Raw genomic sequence first — 22,067 nt, 5'->3', positions numbered from 1 at the left:
TCAGGAGTGATGAGGAAAGTTGATTTTTAGTTGTATGTTTTCTTCCCATCTACAGTAATTCATCTTCCCAGCAATAGGGAGGAGGTTAATTTTAGCCTTTGCTTAAAGTTACCGAGTAGCAGCTGTAAGGTCAAGGAAGGTGAGGCGAGACCATAGCCACTGTAACAGTAGTTCCATGCAATTTTATGAAACTCAATGCAGTCTATTAGTCTGAGATAGTTAATTAGTCTCCAAACTGGATAAAAGATTGAGGTAAAGAATATAACCTGGGGTATGAATGTTATATTTTTCTGTCTTGCATGAAGGGATTTCAATTCTTTACCATAATTAGATACAAAGAATTTCCCTTTTTACCTAGAAGAGGGATGGATGCTACCAGGAAATCGGTTCTCCTCAGAGTGTTTGCTTCAATTGCTGAGTAATTTCTAGTCAAAGGGGAAGTATGTAAGTGAAATGCACGTCCATATAACCTGCACAGAATGTAATCTGAATGTATTCTCTATTATAAGCCTCTTCCTTTCAGCTGCTCTCAGTTAAAAAGTGAATAGTAAATGTAAAGCGGTCTCATTTAACACACGCTAAATGTTCCTCTGGCCTCTGCTATAGAGGAATTCTATCTGAAAGAAGCAAGAATGTGTAAGTATTTTTTCTTTTAAATTGTTAATCCTTTTTTTCAGTTTCTAATTCCAGAAATACTAGTATGTTCAGATTTATAAAAATAAAAGACACTCAACTCTACAGCTTCATAATAAAATAATATGTAAGGTGCCAGTTATCTAACAAGTCTGAATTCTGACTTTCAGCTTCCATAAACCATACAGATCTTGAAAATCCATGGTCTTTCTCCTCTAATGTTTTTGCCTTACTTCCCTCTTTCATTTCCTTAGCTAAATAAACAGTTCCCAATCTGGGGTGCATAGGAGAATCACGAGGGAAGCTTTAAAAATGCTGATGGCCAGGCCCTACTACACCCTCTTTTAAATGAGGTGGTTCTAAAATGCAGCCGGGTGGACAGCCATGGCCCTAGGATTTCCTGGTACACTGCAAACCTATTCCAACACTTCCACTTGCCCTTTAGAGCTCTTACCTAGGAAGTCTTGGATTTCCCCTCCTACTTTCCTATTTCCTTCTATAAGCCAACTTCCCTCTTCCTTGTCTCGGGTATACTAACTAGTTCAACGCCCCTTTCACACATTCACTGCTCTCTGACTTCCAAGTTTTCTCAAAACAGGACTAAGACCTGAGATCCCTCCCCTATCAACCCAAACAAATACCTGCCTACCATGTCGACACTCTGAAAACATGGCCACCACCTGCCCACGGGTGTGCTCTTAGCTTAATCAAGTAAGTTATTACAGGTACCCTACCCAACCCACTCCTCTAAACGCAATCATTTCCACAATTTCTCCCTTCCTCTAAAACAGGAACATCCTCAACCTAAATTGTATATCATTCCCATGTTCTTGGGTTAAGAGTAAAAGTCTCTATAAAAGAAAAACATGGGAAAGAAAGCATCCATAAATCAAAATCTTTTTTACAGGTTTAGTACCAACTTTAATCATTTGATTATTCAGTTGAAACATCCATTGTTCCTTTTGTTCAATACCTAAAAATAAATGAATGAGACATTGGATTTAAAACTGCACATCTCATGCTTTCATTTTTTTTCATAGGCAGAATGCCTATTACTTGGTCCATGTAATAGTAAAACATTTAAAATTATTATGACAGTTAAAATCAGAGCATGGGGTTTCAATTTAACAAGTGATTATTAGAAGCAAACATGAGATCCCTCTAACTATTCTAGTCATTCCACATTGCAGAAAATGACTTGCCCTCAATCATGACAGGGACCTGTCCATTTGAGGACTTATTCTATTTAGTTCTATACATGTGTCCATAATATTTTTAGCGCGGGATCCTAAGTAATTGATGGATGGGGTGAAGGAAGCTTGTTTCAACCCTGAGAACAAGCTTCTCTGAGATTCGGTATGTGCAAATATCAACCTTTAGAGAATTACTACCTTAAGGAGCCACAGTTATTAATTACAATGTGTTGAACCCTTCAGAGATGTCGGGGTGTATTCAGGCAGTGTAAAAAAGTTGTAATTACTCTCTCAAAAAGCAAGACAGGGTCTTTAAGGCTCTCTGAATAAAAAATTAGGTATAATTGGAGCTTTGAAACATAAAGAATATGGAAGATAAAGATATTCTGATATAGAAACTCTGGCCAACAGTTAGAAAATTGTCTGAATTTTGCTCTTTCCATTATTTTTTTTTTTTAGCATTTTTGTATATAGGGACATTCATATTGACCATAATTTCGATAGTTTTGTAAGAAGAAATTATAACATTTCCGAGCCTCCTGGTGGTCTTCCTTTATTGTGTTTCTTTACTTCCAAATTATTTTTTAAAAGCAACCGTACTTTTATAGTACTTTTATGGGTTCTTTTCTTAATTAAGTTTTTTTTAACTATGTGAAACTTTTTGGGTGTAAGCAGTAAAATAGCAGTCTACTTTTTTTCCAAATTGCTAATCGATTGATTCAAGACCGTTTATCGGCTTGAATAATCCACATTTTCTCCAAATATTTAAGGAACTAATTTGATGCAATTAGGGCAGGGCAGTGATTTGTGGAGAGCATAGAAGATAAAGAACAGACTAGAACTCTGGCCAGTGTGGCTCAGTAGTTGGAACACTGGCCCACATACCAAAGGTCACAGGCTGGATTCCTGGTCAAGGGCACATACCAGGATTGCAGGTTCGATCCCTGGCCCTGATAGGGGCATGTGCAACCAACCTCTTTCCCCCACCCCCTCTCTCTACCTCCATCCTTCCCATTCTTTCTCTCTTAAAAAAAAACACACAAAAAACTCAAACTAGAAAAGTCTGAGGACCCCTTGGAAATAACCTTTAGGGCAGTATTCCAGGTGAGTCATCACCTGGGTGGAACCCTGAGGTCTCTATTTTTATCAAATATACCAGGTGATTCTTAGGCACACTATAGTTTCAGAATTTGAGCTTTAGGATGGTGATTCTTAATTTTGGCTTCACTTTATAACATAATAGTCTGGGGAACATAAAACAAAACCCGATGGCCAAGTCACACTCCAGTCCAAGGAAATCAGAATGGGGTGTGGTGGGGGGCAGGCGTCAGTCATTTGTGAAGCTTCACAGGTGATTCCCATGTGCATTCAAGTCTGAGAAAGAATGCTTCAGATTCCGCTGAGAAAGTGAATTTTACCGATTAAGTTGTTCTCTAACTTTCCTATGTATCAGAATCCCCTGGGGAGCTTTTAGAAAGCTATATACTGATGCCAGGCCAGACACTTGACGTTTCTGATTTAATTGGTCTGAGGCCTGAGTTTTTTTTTTGTGTGTGTGTGTTTTTTAAGTTCCACTGGTGATTCTAATGCACAGCCATGCTTTAGAACCCGTAGTAGGTTCTTCAACTGTAGAGTGGATCAGAATCACCTTGAGGATTTGTTAGGCCATGGATTCCTGGGCACCCCCAAAAGTGACTTAATCAGTAGGTCTGGGTTGGAGCCCGAGAGTTTGTATTTCCAACTGGGTCTCCTGCTGCTGCTGCAGGGGGTCTGGTGACCGCACTCTGGGAACCACCACACTCATGTATATCAAGGCAACCCACGGGATGTGTTTCTTTAGTTAAAAGACATAATTAAGTGCATGTCTTTTAAAAAAATAGCTTCAATAATATGAGGGATTTGATGGAAGTGTCACAGGCAAGGAGAGGAGGCACAGAGAGAGAGCCCCATCTCATTCTACTACAGAAGTCCCGAGCCAGGGCTGGGGAGAGGAGCCAGGTGCAGAAATGCATCAGAGGCAAAGTCAGACTTAACCCTTTGTGGTCGTTTATCTACTCTCAGCCACCAAGGCTTTTTTACCCTTCCGGTCGTATGTCTGCTCTCAGCCACCACAGCAAGGAACCGTACGAATCTTAACTCTATTCATTCATGTATCAGTTCATAATTTCTCTGAAAGCTCTTAAGTGTCTAAGCGACCTTATCACGAACCAAAACATTGCCCCGACAAATCGGAGATATCGAAACTCAATATAAACAAACGTAGTCGTTCCACACTCGCCATGCAAAACACCGTGGCGAGTCAGTCGCCTTTAGAGAGTGAAGAAATCGACAAGCTTCGGAGATACTTCGCAGAATTTCAAATAAAGCTTTACAAATTACGTTTAACTGTAATTAGGCATTCTCGCTTGTTAAGATATTTCAAAATAATATTCCAAAATGGCAAAAAGCAAGTTACCGAAAGAAGTGTACTGCGAATCTGAAAGTAACGATGAAGAGTTTTATTTTGGCACCTTGAATACTGACTCTGACATAGAAAGTGATAACGTTTGTAGTGATTCTACTAGTAGTGACGTAGTTCCAAAAAAGAATTAATAAATCTTGTTTATCCTTCATAATCTTGCATGTTATGTATCACTGCTCTGTCAATGGAAATTAATTCCGACCAGTACGACACCCATGTCCAAATTTAATACGACCGCAAAGGGTTAACAGGGAGGGCGTATCAGAATATGAGGCCGAGTTGCCAGCTCGGGGAGCAGCGGGTAACTGTACTGAGTTGCTGCGTTTGTCTTCTAACAGACCGCTGGTGGTGACAAACGCGGCGTTGGCAACAGGTGCTGCTGGGGCATCCTCAGACGGAAAGAGTCCAGTAAACAGCATCGGCGTGCTCAGGAGGATGTCCAGGTCGAAGGGAAAGCTGTGGACTCCAGCACGTGCGCGAAGCAGACCTTGGGCAGAGAGTGCTGGTCACGAGTAAAGGGTGTAAACAGAGGGATGCCAGTAGTTAAAACGGGCAGGAAACAGAAAGGAGCCCACAAGGAGGATGGACACACAGAAGGAAGTGTCACAGGGAGCCAGGGAAGAGCAATTTCCAGGAAGCAGGAAATGCTTCCCGGCACCAAATGCTGCGGGGTGCTCAGGCTGAACACAAGGAAGTCACTGGGCTGGGCCGGCCAGGACCACGGCGTCAGTGGAGCCGGGCAGCGGGCAGCGTCTCGCCTTAGTCCTCCTCAGCAAGTCTCAGCCAAGGGTGGACCTGAGCTGGTTTCCCAGGGGCTGGAGTAGGAATAGCTGGCTGTTTGACCGAGATACAACGTAAAGATAATGGATAACCACATCTACATTCGGTTATCCATTTAATCAAATTGTAATTGTAAAGGTAAGAAACTGCAAGTGTTATAACAGCTAATCATTTCATAGAATGATCTAAAAACCTAACATTAAAAATGTGCTATCAGGTGGAAAATGGACTAGATAATGGCTCGGTGAGGGCTTAGTTTTTACAGTTTATGATATGAAGCCACAGCAAAACAAATATTTGATGTTTCCCCTACAGGATAGAGGTACAACTTGGAGTCTTAGGGCATTTTTAACTAGCATCTTTTATTTTATTTTTTTACCAAAAACATTCTACTAAATGGCTTAGTAATTTGAATAATGTTTTCCAACCACAATTATTCAGAACAAAAAGAAAAAAGATTGTTATTCAGCAATCTATGTCACAACACTCCAGTCTCACCCAGACCCCACACTCCCCCTGGCAGACTTAGGCCTTCCTAGGTGGTGGCAGGTAGAAGGTGGTGGCATATGCCCACCACCACCGGGGGCTGGCCAAGGATGAATTAGACTGAGGGCTAACTTTAGTACTGTGACCGATATTGGAAAATGCTAAACATGAAGCTGTTTAACTGCTTTAAACTGAGGCAGATGGAGAGGGGGGAGCAATGTGCACCTGGGATTTTGCGGGTGTAATGTTTAAAATCCATAGAAAAAGAACTGCTCACTTTGGAAATAACTTCAAAACCTAATTCTAAAGGTAACACATAAAGGACTTGGAAAATAGATTAAGTTTTAACAGTGAAATTGGTAATCCTACTAATGTAATACTGTGGTTTCTCCCGTCTGTTTTTGATAGTGTGTATGTGTATATGCAAAGCATACTTTTAAATAGGATCATAAACCATATTCATTTTTGTATCCTGCTCTTCATAGTTACATTGTAATTATAATTTTCCTATGCCATTAAATATTTTTTACTGTGATGATATTTTAACGGCTACAAATTACTCATTATACAGATGGATCACAATTCAACAGTCACCCTTCTTTCTATTTAAAGTTTAGGCTATTTCCAATTTTGTACTATTCCAAATAATGCTGCATTTAACAACCTGAAATATACTTCTGAGTACTTTTGTTATCATTTCCTTTAATTATATTCCATAAAGTTCAAGTAATAGTTCAAGTGATATGAACTATTTTTAGGTTTCTTGACATAAACTATCACTGTGCCTACTAAAAAGATTGTCAACTTAAAATAATGTACTGAGAATACCCATTTCACTATACCAGCACCAAAAATATTTATTGCCAGGTGTGCTTTTTAATATTTGCAAATCAGGTGAAAATGGCATTTCATTATTGTGATTTGCATTTATTTGCTCAGTGAGAGATTAAACTTTTCACTTGTTTACTGGTCATTTCTACTTCTGTTGGTGAGCTGCCAGTTCTTGTCCTTTGCCTGTTTATTCAATGAGGCATTAGAATTTTTTCTTACATCCATTTAAAAGATCTCTTTATAATTTCACTAGAGGCATGGTGCATGAAATTCATGGACGGGTAGGGTCCCTAGGCCGGTGATCAGGGTCGATCAGGGCCTTCCGGCTGCTAGCCGGGGCCTTCCTTCCCTGGTTGCCGGCTGCCAGCTGGGGCCTTCCTTTGTTCCGTGCCACCTCCTGGGGGTCAGTGCACATTATAGCGAATGATCGAACTCCCGAATGAACTCCCAAGGGGACACTTTGCATATTAGCCGTTTATATCTATAATAATAAAAGAGTAATATGCTAATTAGACCAGACATCCTTCCTGATGAAGCTGGGGCCAGAGGGAAGCCAGCCTGGGTCCTGGGTGCCTGTGGGTGGCCCAAGGGAAGCCAGCCCAGGTCCCGGGTGCCTGCGGGCGGCTGGAGGAGGGAAACCCGGGTTCCAGAGGGAAACCGGTGCCTGCAGCCGGGGGAAGGAAGGCCTACTCTTGCATGGATTTTCATGCATCAGGCCTCTAGTCTATATATATAAAAGGCTAAGTGACCATCCATCCCTCCAGTACGTATGACGCGCACTGGCAATCCTATATAATAAAAGCCTAATATGCTAAGTGTCCAACCGTTTGACCAGTTATGATGATGCACACTGACCACCAGGGGGCAGATGCTCTGACCCGTAGGTTAGCTTGCTGCTGGGGTCCAACCGATCGGGACTGGGAGAGATGGGCTGGACATGCCCTGAAGCCCTCCTGCGGTCCCTCCTCGGCCCCGATCATGCACCAGTGGGGTCCCTTGGTCTGGCCTGTGCCCTCTTGCAATCCGGGATCCCTCAGGAGATGTCGGAGAGCCAGTATCAGCCTGATCCCCGCAGGCCAGGCTGAGGGACCCCACCAGTGCACAAATCTGTGCACCAGGCCTCCAGTATATAGATAATAGTAAACATCTGCCCATTATATTTATTGCAGATATTTTCTCATTTATTAGTGTCTTAATTTTGTGTATGGTGTTAACTCCAGAATTTTAAACTCCTAATATTCTCTATCCTTAAAACACATCAATATTGCAAATGGTGACTGTAACAACTAAATACCTATAAATCTATGTGCCTCTTTTTGGAAAAGTAACCTCTCCCCCACCCCCTCTTCAGGTGGGGGCCCACGTTCTTTGACAGAGTGGGACAGAAGAAACATGCATGAAAAGCATTAATCCAGACACCGTGTTCGGGCCCCAGAGTGAAGAGTGAATCATAGCTCACTCTGGGGACATCCCAGATCTTTCCTGATCCCTCCAGAGAGCACCTTCAGGGCCAGACCCCAGGGTCTCGCTGGGAAGGAGGCAAGAGGCAGTGAGCAGGGTTCCAGACCTAGTCCTGATCTTTATCTTCAACTCAAGCAAAAAATTACTCTTCAGCCCAAACTGTGACAAAGGCTGATGTTCTCTGGCTGAAGCAAAGGTGGACTTGGGGAGGCTGTGAACCCACTCTCAAATCACCCCCCCTACTCCCTATCCCTGAGGCAGCACTCCTGGAACTGTTGTGGTCTGACCCACTGGGGTTGACTTATTATAAAATGCTGTTCATTTCCCACATCAGCTCTAAGCCAGAGGACGTGCACCAGCTGAGGGACCTGAAAGGCCGGTGTACCAAAATGAAATACCACAGGCTCCCCCAAGTGTGTCCCAGCAGACGGTCACAAGGATGCCACATCCCACTGTCCTATCCACCTGGAGACTCTAACAAGCCCATGTTTGAATTTGCTTTGAATTTACACACTATGGTATCCTATCATTTGAACCACATCATGAATTCAGATTGGTTATAATAATACTTTAGTCGTTTCTTAAAACCTCACACCGCTTGGCACTTTATAATATTGCAAATATTGTCACATGTAATCCTTCATTTGAGACTGCAAGGGCCAGTTCTACTATTTCCACTTTAGAGAAAAGAAGGTTGAGACCTAGGAAATGATCTGCTCAAAGGAGCACCGCTGATACCTGGCAGAGGTGAGCAAAACCCAGACCCTGACCCTGACCCTGACCCTGACCCTGACCCTGAGGCCCAGTGTTTATTACATACACCATTTAGTACTCGACCAGCTGTGAGAGATCTCAGAATTAACAGGGCTCGGTGACAGGATGCTGGAGTTACACAGTAGCTGGAGCTTTCTACATAAGGGTCTAGCGCTCCATGCCTGGGAAAGCAGGCACACAGTGTGAAGTGAGCAGCTCTCCAGCTTCCTCTAATAGTCCCTTCCTCATCTACCTCACCGACTCGCCAGGCCACCATGTCACTGGGCACAGAGCTCCTGGAAGTTTAATGGGACTAACTATTGTTTCACCCGGAGAGAACACACTTGAGATGCACTGAGATACACATCAAGATATTTTGGTGCCTTCACAACACATTCTTGATGCTTATTAAATGTCATGTGCAGCAAGCATTAAGGAGCATTTCCTGTGGACCCAATCTCTGACTCTTAGGGCCGCAAAAATGGAAGTCAGACAACAATGGACGGCCAACAATACAAATACAAGACAATAGAAGGCCAGCCCTTTAATGAATAACTTCCCAGATTAAACTCAGAAACTAATCAGTGCTGGTCACAAAGAATTTTGTATAATACTATTCACTACAACATTACTTATAAGAATAAAAAACTGGAAGCAGCCAAAATATTCATTAGGGGAAGGTAACTATCACACATTCATGAGCTGGAATATCTTGTACTCATTAAAACCAAGCATTGTGGGGGAAAAGACATTTAATGATATGTAAAAATCTCAAAATAATATAGAAAGAAAATGATCTAGAGAAAATTATATCTATGATCCCATACTTACACATATACACACAGATGTATGTTTACATATTAATTTATGTTTACATGCACAAATTTATGTAGTATACACAAATGTAATAGATATTATAAAAATGTCAATATATAAAAAGTACACATTTAGACAAAAAATCCAAATGTTAAGTAGTTAGCTCTGATGGAAAGAAATATAGATGATTTTTATATTTTCTTTCATTTTCCAAATTACCTACAATAAATATGCACAGCTTTTATAAATAGAAAAAAAGGGTTTGAAATACAATTTTTAGAAACCTAAAATAATACAGATTTTTTTAAAGCAAATCTCATCTTTTCTTCCTAAACTCTATGACTTTTCTTGTACGTACACTCTTCTACATTTTCTCCACCTCTCTCTTCCCTAGTCCAAGGAAACCAACTGGGTTCGCAACTCCAAAGCAGAGGTGTGTATGGTAGCTCTTCCCTGTAGCTGAGCCCTCTGAACTGGTGAGGGTTACCACAGTGCACGCACACCCAGCATCTCAGGACAAGCTCTGTAATTCACCCACTGGTACTCCTAACATAACAGCTTAGAACTCGACAAGCCTGCAATTTGCATGGCTTTTGTAAAGAAGCACTCACATATTGCTGCAGTAAATACACGAATTTGCAGTAAAGCATCATTAAGCCGATACTATAATGATGCCAGAGTAAGTTTGAAGATAGGGATGGTACTGCTATACGTGATATTTAAGAAAATGCTCTTTAGCATATGCAGTTAAACTGGAAATGTAGATTGCTAACCCTCTCTGGCAGGTTGCCCAATAGGTAAAGGCCACTTTGCTTATGCTTAACCTTCTATCAGGGGCACTGGGCGCTTAATGAAGACGGGAGGGCTGATCCCCATGTGAACAGAAGCCCCAAGTTCTTTAGCTCTGTGGAACAGTTCATTTTTCTGTGACCCGAATCCATACTCTTGCCAGCGACTGGGCTTCAGGTAGTCTGTGTTTACGTACAGCTGAGGGTTACTAACTCAAGTTCAGAGCTAACCCGGGCTACGCTGGTCAAGAGGGTGGCAGAAGCACCACAGTACCAGAAAAACCAGTCACGTGACAGTCCCCAACGCGGTCCAGTCTCAGAGTAACAGGCTCTGAAACCTTGAGGGTGAGGAGAGAATAGATTTAGCAAGGATTTTAAATGCACCTTCTATTTTCCAGGTGATCATTTATCATAGATCTTAGAATAAAAGCAATCCTCAACATAAAGGAATCTCCCATTTTTCTAATAGTAGATAAGAAAGGAAGGGTTTTTTTTTTTTTGGGAGGTGAGCAATGTTAATAATATAAACTATCAGGTATTTAGAAGACATAATACATGTCATTTATATCTTTTAAAAATAATGAAATATAAATCATACTCTATCAACTTGATAACCACTGGCTCTTCCTGGAGCCCTGTCTTCCCTTGGATTCTCCTCTTGCCCTCCCGCCTCTCACGTTTTTTTCTCAGTTTCTTGCTGGATACTTGTCCTTCCAGAACCTCTAAGTGTTTGCACTAGACTCAACCCCAGGTTCTGTCTTCTCACTCCAAAACCTTTTCTCTCAATGATTTCATCCTTTCCCAGGGTTTTAAACACTGTCTATGAACAAACTGGTATCACCAGCACAGATTCAACCCCTTCAGTTCCACACCCATAGAGCAACACTGTTTGTCACTTAGGTAGCTCACTGGTATCTCCAATCCATTATGCAGCAACATGAACTCTTAAGCATTCAGCTCTTATCTGTTCTCCTTTCCTCCGACCTGGGAAATGCCTCTGCCCTCCATCCATATTCTCAGCAAGACGGCTGGAAGCCACCTTTGATGATCTCTCCCTCACCCCACATCCAATGTATCACTAAATACTGTCAACTCTAACTTGGAAAACACGCAATTATGATATATCTATTACTTTAGCAATCAAACCAAATCAAAGCAAATCCATAGTTGATGCATAAACACAAAAAAAACTGCAACATTTTGATTTAAAAAAAGAATAAAGAGTCTTTCCTTATGGATGAAAAACCCATGTACTAAAACAAAACAAAACCCCGCAAACTAATACCACTTTTGTTAACACAGAGAAGCTTTAAAATTAAATTTAGACATCAGCTTCCAAAAGCTTCAGTTTATAATGGAGAAGCTAAAAAGCTAACTCAGAGGCCATTCAGGTTAAATTCTACATTTAGAGAGCAGGGGAATATGAAAGATGTCAGTCATTAAATTATTATTAGGAATAAATTACACATAAACATTGCAGTCTTCTCAAAGGACCAAAATGATGAATGGAAGTCACAGGGCAGAGGGATCTTTATGAAAAAGTTAACACATATTCATGATTCTGGTATATACCCGTCATTACTGATTCCACACAAAGCAATACCCCAACGAGGAAAACACGCTGACGTCAGTCCGTCTGATTTTATCATCCTTTTTCTTAAGCAGGAAGGGCAAGATGTGTCATTGCTCAGGCCAACAATTGGCAGTTACACAAAGGCTAAAGGATTACAATATAAAACTGTGTGTGCAGCAGGGAATAAAAAAGATGGCATTCTCCATAATTCACAGAAACTGATTTATGAAATAACTGAAATCACAGAACAGCTGCATTGTAAAATTATAAAACTTGGGCGCACACACTAGATTAAGAAACTCTGGGTCTCGGTCCTTCTGAAGGTTTTAATAAAACCAGATGAGTCCCGGGTGATGTCCCACCCAGGGCTGACTAAATGATTTGCTGATTGTAACCTACATGAAATGAAACCTCTGAGGAATACTTCAAGGTGCTCTGAACTGAACACAAGTTTTATACGGTTAAGTTGATTTTGTTGTAATCTGCTTATAATTAGAAAAAAAATGCCAATGAGTGACCATGTCTTTTTTCTTGAGTAGAAAAAGATGTTTCTATCTTTTTAAAGAAAGAGTGGTTGTATGGGGCATCAGGACACTTAATTCCTACTAGAGCTAACAATCAATTTGCCATGACTCCATGGGCACACAATTAGCCTTGTTCTATTACCCAAATAGAAGGAAGCTAGGAATACATTTGTCTTCGACCATCATGTCTACTTGGCCAAAGGAGGTGACTGCCTTGCTGAATGAACACTTTTGTTAAAGATCTCCAAAGCAGATTTAAACAGTTTTGCAAATAATATTTCAAGCATGAAAAACCTGCTAATAGCTTTTGAATGAAAGTCACAAAATAGATAAAACAAAGGCACTATTACATTCAAGGCTCTGTCCCCAGTCTCACCTTAGCCAAGGAGAAATCTTCCACTGATACCTGAAGATCATTCATCTCTATTGACCAAGCTGTTCCCACCAGCAAACTAAAAGTCATGAGTAACAGCTTGCCCTCTGCGTGTGGCATGTGAACCTAATGGTACTGCAAACATCTGAGCAGAAATGCGTAAGTGCATAACCTCCCCTAGTTGTCTAGGGCGTAGAGAGAAACTGTTTTGATGCCTTTTTTTTTTTTTTATTGCTATTGTCTCACCTTTGAAGGCACGATTCAGGAAAAATCTTGTAGTGAAAACCTTGGTCACTGCTTGGAAAAAAACACCACCCCATATGACATATTAAGGAGTATGAGTAAGGAAATGCTTCACTGATACCAAACTTATTAAGCAAAGAGGGCAGGGAAGCAGCGAGGTCAGAACAGGTGATGCTCAGAGCAAGCCCAGCCTCGTCCATAAAATGAAACTCTACAGCTAGACACAATGACAACAAAAACGGAAGAAATCAGAAAGAAAAATACTGACAAACTGTGCCACAAAAGAATGAAAGAAAAATATTACATTAATCAAAAAGTAAAATAACAAGAAAAAGCTAAAGGAGTTCATCACCACCAAACCAGTATTAAATGAAAAGTTAGAGGCTTTTCTTTAAGAAGAATAAAAAAAGATAAAAAAAATTTGAACAACAAAATGGCAATAAATACATATTTATCAACGATTGAATCTAAAAAATAAAACAAGCAAATAAGCAGAGCAGAAACAGGCTCAGATGGAGAGAACATTTTGTCAGAAGGGAAGGGGTTTGGGGGATGGGTGAAAAGGTGAAGGGATTAAGAAGTACAAACTGGTAGTTACAGAACAGTCATGGGGATGTAAAGTACAGTATAGGGAATATAGTCAACAATATTCTAGTAACTATGTGTGATGTCAGATTTATAGGACATTTATTGGGATGATCACTTAGTTAAGTTATGCAACATCTAACCACTGGGGTGTACACCTAAAACTAATATAATAGTGTATGTCAACTGTAATTAAAAAAATAAAAATAATTTAAAAGTTAAATTAATTTTAAAAAGTCAAACAGCGTATTACAAAAAGATATTAGTGACATTACAAAAGATTAATAAACAAGCACATTAAACATACTAAGAATTTACCTCAGCCCTAGCTGGTTTGGCTCAATGGATAGAGCGTCAGCCTGCGGACTGAATGGTCCCAGGTTTGATTCCGGCCAACGGCACATGCCCGGGATACAGGCTTGATCCCTAGTCACGGGCATGCAGGAGGCAGCCAATCAATGATTCTCTCTCATCATCGATATTTTTATCTCTCTCTCCCTCTCTCTTCCTCTCTAAAATCAATAAAATATATTTTAAAAAAAGAATTTACGTCATACCTGTTACAATGGCTATTATCAAGGACACAAGAAATAATCAGTACTGGTAAGGGTTAGAGAAAAGGAAACCCTTGTGCTGCACTATTGATAGAAATGTCAATTTTAGGTCAGTTACATCTTCGAAGAGGGGCTTGGTGAACAGAGAAGCAGCAAGTACAGTGATGACTAATGATATATATACTAGATACTAACCTACTAGGTTATGTGAACTTTTTAAAGGTATTTCCTGTCTTGAGTAATTTCCAGAGGTGTCCAATAGGAAATTGATACTTCTTTCCATCTTTTCTTCCAAAAATCCTCTTACAAATGAATCTACGTAATCACCTGCAAATTCACAGTAAAACAATTTTTGAAGACACAAAAGGTTAGGTATTTTGGCCAATAGGGCAATATTTGCTCTTAGGACTTTAAAAGCCTAGCATCAGTAGGTCTCGGTTATTTATCTACATCTAGCCTGTGGATCACCCTCTATAAGCATAATTACTTTTAGAGCTCATACTTTTACCATTAGAATCCAATACAATATGGAAGTAATAGTGTGGTCGGCAGAATTTTAAAATGGTCTCCTGAAGATCCCTGTACCTTGGTTATTCAAGAAAATATATTTACACATATTCATAAAAATTTTTGGAAGGAGAAAGGAGCAACTTAGAAATGCTTATCTGTGGGGAACAGGAAAGTAATGAACTAAGCATATAGTGACTTTGCAATAAAATAGGACTCTAAAAATAAAACCAATAAACAAAACAATACCTATATTAGTTTTCTATTGCTATGTAATAAATTAACAAACATTTAATGGCTTAAAAAATGATAACCTATTTATTAATCTTGGGTAGGCTTCACTTGTTTGAGCTCAGAAGGCTCTCAATGGATCATAAAGCCAAAATCAAAGAAAGGTAGAAAACCACCAGCTCCCAGTTCCCTAGGAACCCTCATCCAGTTTTCCTTCTCAGGGTATCATGTGGCCACAATCACAGTGTCAGCAGGGCTGGGCTCTTATCTGGAGGCTGGGAAAGAATCCACTTCCCAGGTCATACAGGTTGTGGAGAGTCAGATCACTGAGATGACAGGACTGAGGTCTCCATTTCATCCTGGCTGTCAGCCTAAGGCTGCTTGCTGCCCGCTTCTGGACTCTGCCCTCTCCTAACTCCAAGTCCACAATTGCCACATCCAATCAGCCTCAGGCTCACATCTATCTCTAACTGCTCTGCCCTAACCAGAGAAAATGCTTTCTTTTAAAGGGCTCATACGGTTGGGCCAGGCCCACCCAAATAATCTCTGTATAAAAGATTATCTGACTTGGGACTTTTAATTTCGTCTGCAAAACCCCTCCACAGGAGTACCTCAATGATGAATGCGATAGTATATGAGAGGAACTGCTTCACCACAACTTTGCTCTTGTTGGATTCTACCAATTTTTAACCTTTTTTTGACAATATGCTAGATGAACCATAATATCTCATTATCCTGGTTCACATTTCTCTTGGGATTACGATGAGTGAACATTTCACACGTTTTTGTTGTTCATTTTTTTTCCTGTGGCATGCCATTTACATCTTTTGCTCATTTTTCTCTTGGTGCACTCATCAGTTTTCACATTAATTTACACAAGCTCTTTCTATATTAAGGCAATCCGATGTTGGTCAGTTATAAGCATGAGGCATTTCACAATTTTTCTTTTGATTTTGTTTATTACGCAGAAATTTTCATTGTAGGAGAGGCACACCAGTCTTTTCTTTGGGGCTTCTGGATTAAATTTCATGCTTAGAATCTTCCTGGAAATAGGAGCCTAGGATATTCAACCTTCCCTTTTTTATTAAAATGGGACTATCCTGTTCATCGTTCTTTGAGGAATCCCTGGCTTTCAACAAGCACTGCTTTGTGTGTGGAGATAAGCTGCAGAACACTGTGCCAGTATTCCTTTTCCTCAGGACACAAATAAAGTTCTCATCTCCACTGAGTCACGTGATGGGCGTAAAGTCATGTGTCAGCAATGAGTGGCCTGACATATTATCTCTAACTAAGAAAAATAGAAAGCATAACTCTATATTTTGGGTGCATAAGCATTGAGAGAAGGCAGTTTTCCTTCCTCTTGTTTTCCTGGAGACTTCTAGGAACCCTGGCATTTCTGTGTATCACATACACGACAGAGAAGATAGCAATGGGCAGTCAGAGCTAAGAGGCATGGTGAGTGGGGAGGCATTTCACATATCAAGGCATGAGAATGGTCCTTTCCTTAATTTACATTTTCTTCTTTTTATACAGAAATAGCAATCTACCAGACTGTGATGAATGCCATTTCTCACAAAAAGTCTGACAGACTTCTACAGCTTCTGGGTGAATAACAACCTGTGGGCTCTGTAACATAAGGAAAAGTACTCTCAGAACCTGAAAGAAAGGCTCCTCTCTTCCCACTCCTCTGATTAAATCCTAAAATGATGTTTGAAGGGGAAGGAATTCAACCCAAGTCTACATACAGAAAAGAATTAAGAGGATCATTAAAGTCTTAACCACATTTTCTCTAATCTCAGTATGAGAATTGAAGACAATCACAGTAATAAAGAATAATCAAAAGGCACATAAAGTGTGGCACAATTACTACAGAACACTATAAAGAGGAGTAAGGTTAATTTATTTTAATCACTATCGAATTATATGTAACAAATAGACTTCATCATTTACTCAGCACCTAGTATATACCATCAGGCCCTGTGATGGAGGAATATAAAGATGAAAAAAAGAATTTCAGCCTCCACTAAGGTATGTGGCCTTGCTTGCCCCTCTGTCAGCTTTTGATTTTATAACGATGATATAACATAAGTCTCCAAAGTATAAATGGTAACATTATAGCTGTGTATTCATCACACAGCTCTGGAAACACAATATTACCAACTGCTATCATTCTCCCCGATTAAAGCCCCCTCACAGCTCTCATGAAATTGGCCTTTAAAATTACTGTTTTCCTTTATACTCTTACTATAAACATATATGCACATAAACATACATATTTATGTGTATGTGTGTATCCCTAAACAAAATATTCTTTGTAGCATCATGTTAGCCTTATATGAATGGTTTAAATAATATCTTTTTGTACCTTGCTTTTGTTGCCCAATACTACCTTCGAGTTTCACGCATGTGGAGATGTGCAGGGCTAGTTCATTTTCTGCTATGTGCACAGTGTTCTGTGGATGACTATGCCACAATTTATTTCTCCATTTTCCAACTGATAAATGTTTAGGTTGCTTCGAATGGTCAGCTATTACATAGAACACTGCTATGAGCAGCCTAGAGCATGCTTTCCTACGATTCTCTCCAGTTTTACCCGCGAGTGGCATTTCTGAACTTTAGCGGTCTTGCTACAGTACCACAATTTTACCTTTTCTACTTTACCATCTTTTATTTGTTACTATGAATAAAACAAAATGTTACTCCACCGAGGCAGCTACCTCTATCTCCCCCTTCTCCCCAAATACCTCATGGATAACACCCACTCTCAGGTTGAGTACCGCCTGCCCAAGCAAAAGGACTTCTGAGGAAGAGTCACAGCCCTGCTTTCAAATGTGAAATCATCATCTGAAAGCCCCTCAGTGTGAAGTCAGAGTTTTCACAATAGTATAATAGAGGAAGTGCTCATACTGTCAACCCCTCATTCTTCACAATCCTGAAGACATCTTCCTAAAACACGGATCTTCCTCAAAATCCTTGAAAGGCATTCAAGGTCAAAATTCCTTCTCCTCTCTGCCTTTCGTTTCTCTTTCCACCTTTATCTTCTGTTACAATCAAGCATACACCTCCCCAGCTCTAGCCACACACTGGGAATTCCCGTTTTTTCCTGTCAAAGTCTTACTCATCTTTCAACATCTTAAGCAAGTAGTTCCTTCAAACTCTCCCGGACTTTCCTGATTGGAATTAACCCTTCTCTTCTTTGTACCATCTTGGATAGAACTTTAAACATACAGCAGTTTTCATTGAAGTTTTTGTAATATGGCTCTATCTTCCTTATAATTAGTACCTGAGCCCAAGGGCCTCATCTCTTGAATCTTTATTGTCCTACAATGGTTCTGGATGAAAGAAATAATTATATATGCCGCCAACAGGTATAACTTTAGAGAACACAATGCACACATACAAGAGGAGGCATGTTCTAGCTCAGGGGTGGGCAAACTTTTTGACTCGAGGGCCACAATGGGTTCTTAAACTGGACAGGAGGGCCGGAACAAAAGCATGGATGGAGTGTTTGTGTGAACTAATATAAATTCAAAGTAAACATCATTACATAAAAGGGTACGGTCTTTTTTTTTTTTTTAGTTTTATTCATTTCAAACGGGCCGGATCTGGCCCGCGGGCCGTAGTTTGCCCACAGCTGTTCTAGACTGCTTGTAGCAGCATTGTTTGTAATAGCACATATGTGTGTGTATGTATATATGTATATGTGTGTATATATATATATGTGTATGTATAGGTATGTATGTGTGTGTGTGTGTGTGTGTGTGTATATATATATATATCTTAGTTCAACTTTAGCAGGAAAAAAATGCTGGCTAGTTCTGACAGACTATAGGACATGTAACCCCAAAATACGTCATCTTGGCATACTGACTATTTCAAGCTGAAGGAATGTGAGAAAGGGTGTGTGCAAGAAGACCTGCCCTAAAGCAAGTCATAAAACCCTCCTGTGGAAGGTACTGTCCTATGCCTGGAGTAAAGAAACCTTATCATCTCTAAAGATAAGGGAAATAGAGGAATGTGAATCGGCCTTGCTAATTTCAGTTTATCACAGTTAACTGAAATTACCTCTGCCCTATCACGTTTTTTGTAAAGCTTTCCACTCTTCATTAAACCTAGCATACAAACACTCAGTTTAACTGTTTCTTTGGGTCTTCACTTCCTTGTGAAGGCTCCCGTGTTACGTAAAGCTTACATTACGTAAGTTGGTATGCGTTCCTGTTGTCAGTCTGTTTCTGGTTATGGGGCTCCCAGTGGAGAACTTGGAAGGATAGATGAAAGATATTTTTCTTCCCCTAAAGTTCTTAACACAAATCCTCTTCATGTGAACTAACATGTCTGCGCTTCTCAAAGATAACCCTAATGTGCAAACATGCCTTGCATCATCCACACATTGGGAAACTGAGAAATAAATAATTGAAAAAGGACCCTATATAAAAAGAAATTCTCAATTTTAGAGTCCAAACACTGTGATGTTTGGGCTAACATCAGAAAGAACAACTTAGTGAGAAACCACCAGGAAAACCAGGCTAAAAAGACATGAAGACACACCTGAGTTTCAAAATGCCCAGATTATTTTGAAAGACACACACCCACACACACACACACACACACACATACACACACACACCCACAACCCCCACACAAAACAACTATCAAAAAGAAGTAAAACAAAACTCCAGGAAAGAGAACTAATTACCTGCATGAGCCGAGAGAGGTGAGTGTGGTCGGGGCAATGCTGTTGACTGCCCATTGCCTATTAAGCTTTTTCGGTTGCTTGTTCGGCAACTGTCAGAAGGAAAGGAAAAAAAACGAAGTTTTAAAAATATAATATAGCATTAGATTAATAATAATAAAAATAATAGTAATAATAATAATTCAGGCATATTCTATACAGGCACAGACTAGAGGTTAAACTACCTATCAGCTCATACTATTAACAACATTTTTGCAAGTCGATATGTACTCACTAATATTTGAGGGGTGTCTGCCTCTTGAATATTAGAAAATATAAAGTATTCATGTAGTATCACATCATCAATATTCCTCACCACCAGTGAAGCTATAATCAAAAGCCTTCTTTCAGGTCTTGACTGCAAATATGTGACATGCCACACATGCAAGTGATAAATTAGGGCTTCAAATCAGCAAACCACAGGTAGCATCTTTGTTGACATGAAATTTCTAATACAAAATTACATGCAATGAAGCGCAATGACATTAATCTTACAATGATGCACTAATTAAAAATCTAATTATTTAGACAAATTTCACATTTGTGCCTTTTGTCAATACAACAGCCGATGCCTAAGATAAATGTATTTCACTACTCATTCATTTTTCATCTTGTATACAGCATTCAAATTCCTAATTAAGGTACATATTTTGGAATTATAAAAACAGATTCCTGTTTGCATGTAAATAACAGTGAAGGCCTATTTTCACAGGCACACTCCCAACCGTTTTTATCCTGGTACTCCATGAATGGAAATAAGTTGCTACATATGGACATAGGGCAACTATCTTTTCCTGTTTCTGCTAGCAGAAAATTATAAAATAGCCAATCTTATTCCAATGTAACTTTCACAAGCCTCAAAGAATACGACACATGCAAAGCTGGCTGATGGTGAAGTGGGTGTTATTTCCATTTGCTTTCCTTTGCTACAGGTTGGCACTTCATTCTTTACTATCAGCGCCGACGTTAGAAAGATAATAAATGAATTCACCTATAATAAGTTTCAGGGCACTCTGGTTCCATCTCCTACCTGTGGGCTGCCTTCATTAAAGGTTTACTGTAATGTCTTTTTAATTAAGAATATACCGAAGGACTTGTATGCATGCATATAAGCATAACCAATGGACATAAGACACTGGGGGGTAGGGGAGGCCAGGGGATTGTCAAGGGCGGGGGGGGGAAAAAAAGGAGACATATGTAATACTCTTTGTAATACTTTAAGCAATAAAAAAAGAAAAAAAATATACCTGTTAGAGCAGGTTCTTGAAACAGGAATTTGCACCTGACTTCTAAATTAGATATATTTGAGAGTGTGTAGAAGATGTTTGAAAGGGACATTTCTAAATATTCAAATAATACATTTCTAAACCAAGCACAATTTCTCTCAGCAATATTGGCTTGCAAACCAATCCTCTCTCTTAGATGTTTGCTGCTTGTCATCATTTGTTAACATGCCCATATTTATAATTTCTTAAGGTGAGGCTGCATCATTTTATTTTCCTTACTGGAGCAATCAACATCCTGTAGCATAATCTGTGAGTATAATTAAGATCATGTTTACTCAGCCTTAAAGAAGCTGTTGAATAAGAATAGACCCTTGATACTTAATTATGAAGGTGGATTGTGTTATTACCAACTCATCTATCAAGAACTGTATTCAACCTATTACATTCATAATTATTAAATCAGATAGTGTGATTGTTTTACAAATAAACTGTATACTATACTTAGTGTTAATTCAAATTAATGTCTTCTTTCATTTTAATACAGATATTTTAAGTATACCAACTTGCTGGTGTTAATAAATTTAAAAAGACAGATTTATACCCTGCAAATCTCAGCCAAGTTATTTGTTAATTTGAGCAAATTAATTGAAACAAGGGTTAGCTATCCAAAAACTGGCTATTGGTATTATTTTTTATATTTAGTATTTGTTCTACATCATTTATGACAATTTTCTCTTGATATTCAATTATTGTTTATATATGTAAATCAAATTAAAATGTAAATAAATAGAAATAGTAATCTTATGAATATCTTAAAAAGGGATATTAGTGAAATATGCTGATGTAAACCTAATATTTAGAAAATATTTCTTAAAGAAAACTTTAAAAAATTGAAATTTCATTAAGAGATATAGAATGACTAGTACACTACCACAACGAACAAAATAAATAACCAAAAATTTAGATTTATAACAAAGAAAACACAAACAAAAAAATCTAACATTTTAATCAGTTATTTAAAAGTCTATCATTAAAAGGTAGAAAAGTATTGATTTCAAAAATGTGATTTTAAAAAAATCTCAAAAAGAAATGTCTAAACAAAACCAGAAAATGGAATATACTTGCTTGGTCAATATGAAAATATAAAATATGAAAAAACTTTATATTATATTCATCCTGTGTTTGCCTTCTCTCTATAAAGGTTTGTAATTGTTACAACCAGACGACTATAAATGCAATTTAGAGTGAAAAAAAAAAAGGATTCTTTATCTATGAATACAAGAGAAAGTTAAAAGAAGTTAAAAACAAACTGCTTTC

General features: G+C 39.1%; 1 protein-coding gene across 1 annotated transcript in view; it reads right to left on the bottom strand.

The window, feature by feature from the left end:
- MAST4 (microtubule associated serine/threonine kinase family member 4) overlaps positions 1-22,067 on the bottom strand; it is a gene marked incomplete at its 5' end in the record, with an annotated part of 512,560 nt that overhangs the window by 83,352 nt on the left and 407,141 nt on the right. Inside the window, 2 exon segments of the mRNA XM_081090007.1 lie at positions 14,250-14,381; positions 19,489-19,577. Coding sequence (XP_080946133.1) covers positions 14,250-14,381; positions 19,489-19,577 — 221 coding nt within the window.

Source organism: Myotis nattereri (assembly GCF_964212035.1).
Source record: "Myotis nattereri genome assembly, chromosome: 4".
In the NCBI taxonomy this organism is placed as follows: Eukaryota; Metazoa; Chordata; class Mammalia; order Chiroptera; family Vespertilionidae; genus Myotis; species Myotis nattereri.
The sequence above is the reverse complement of the archived record's forward strand: the minus strand, read 5'-3'. Positions and strand labels throughout refer to the sequence as shown.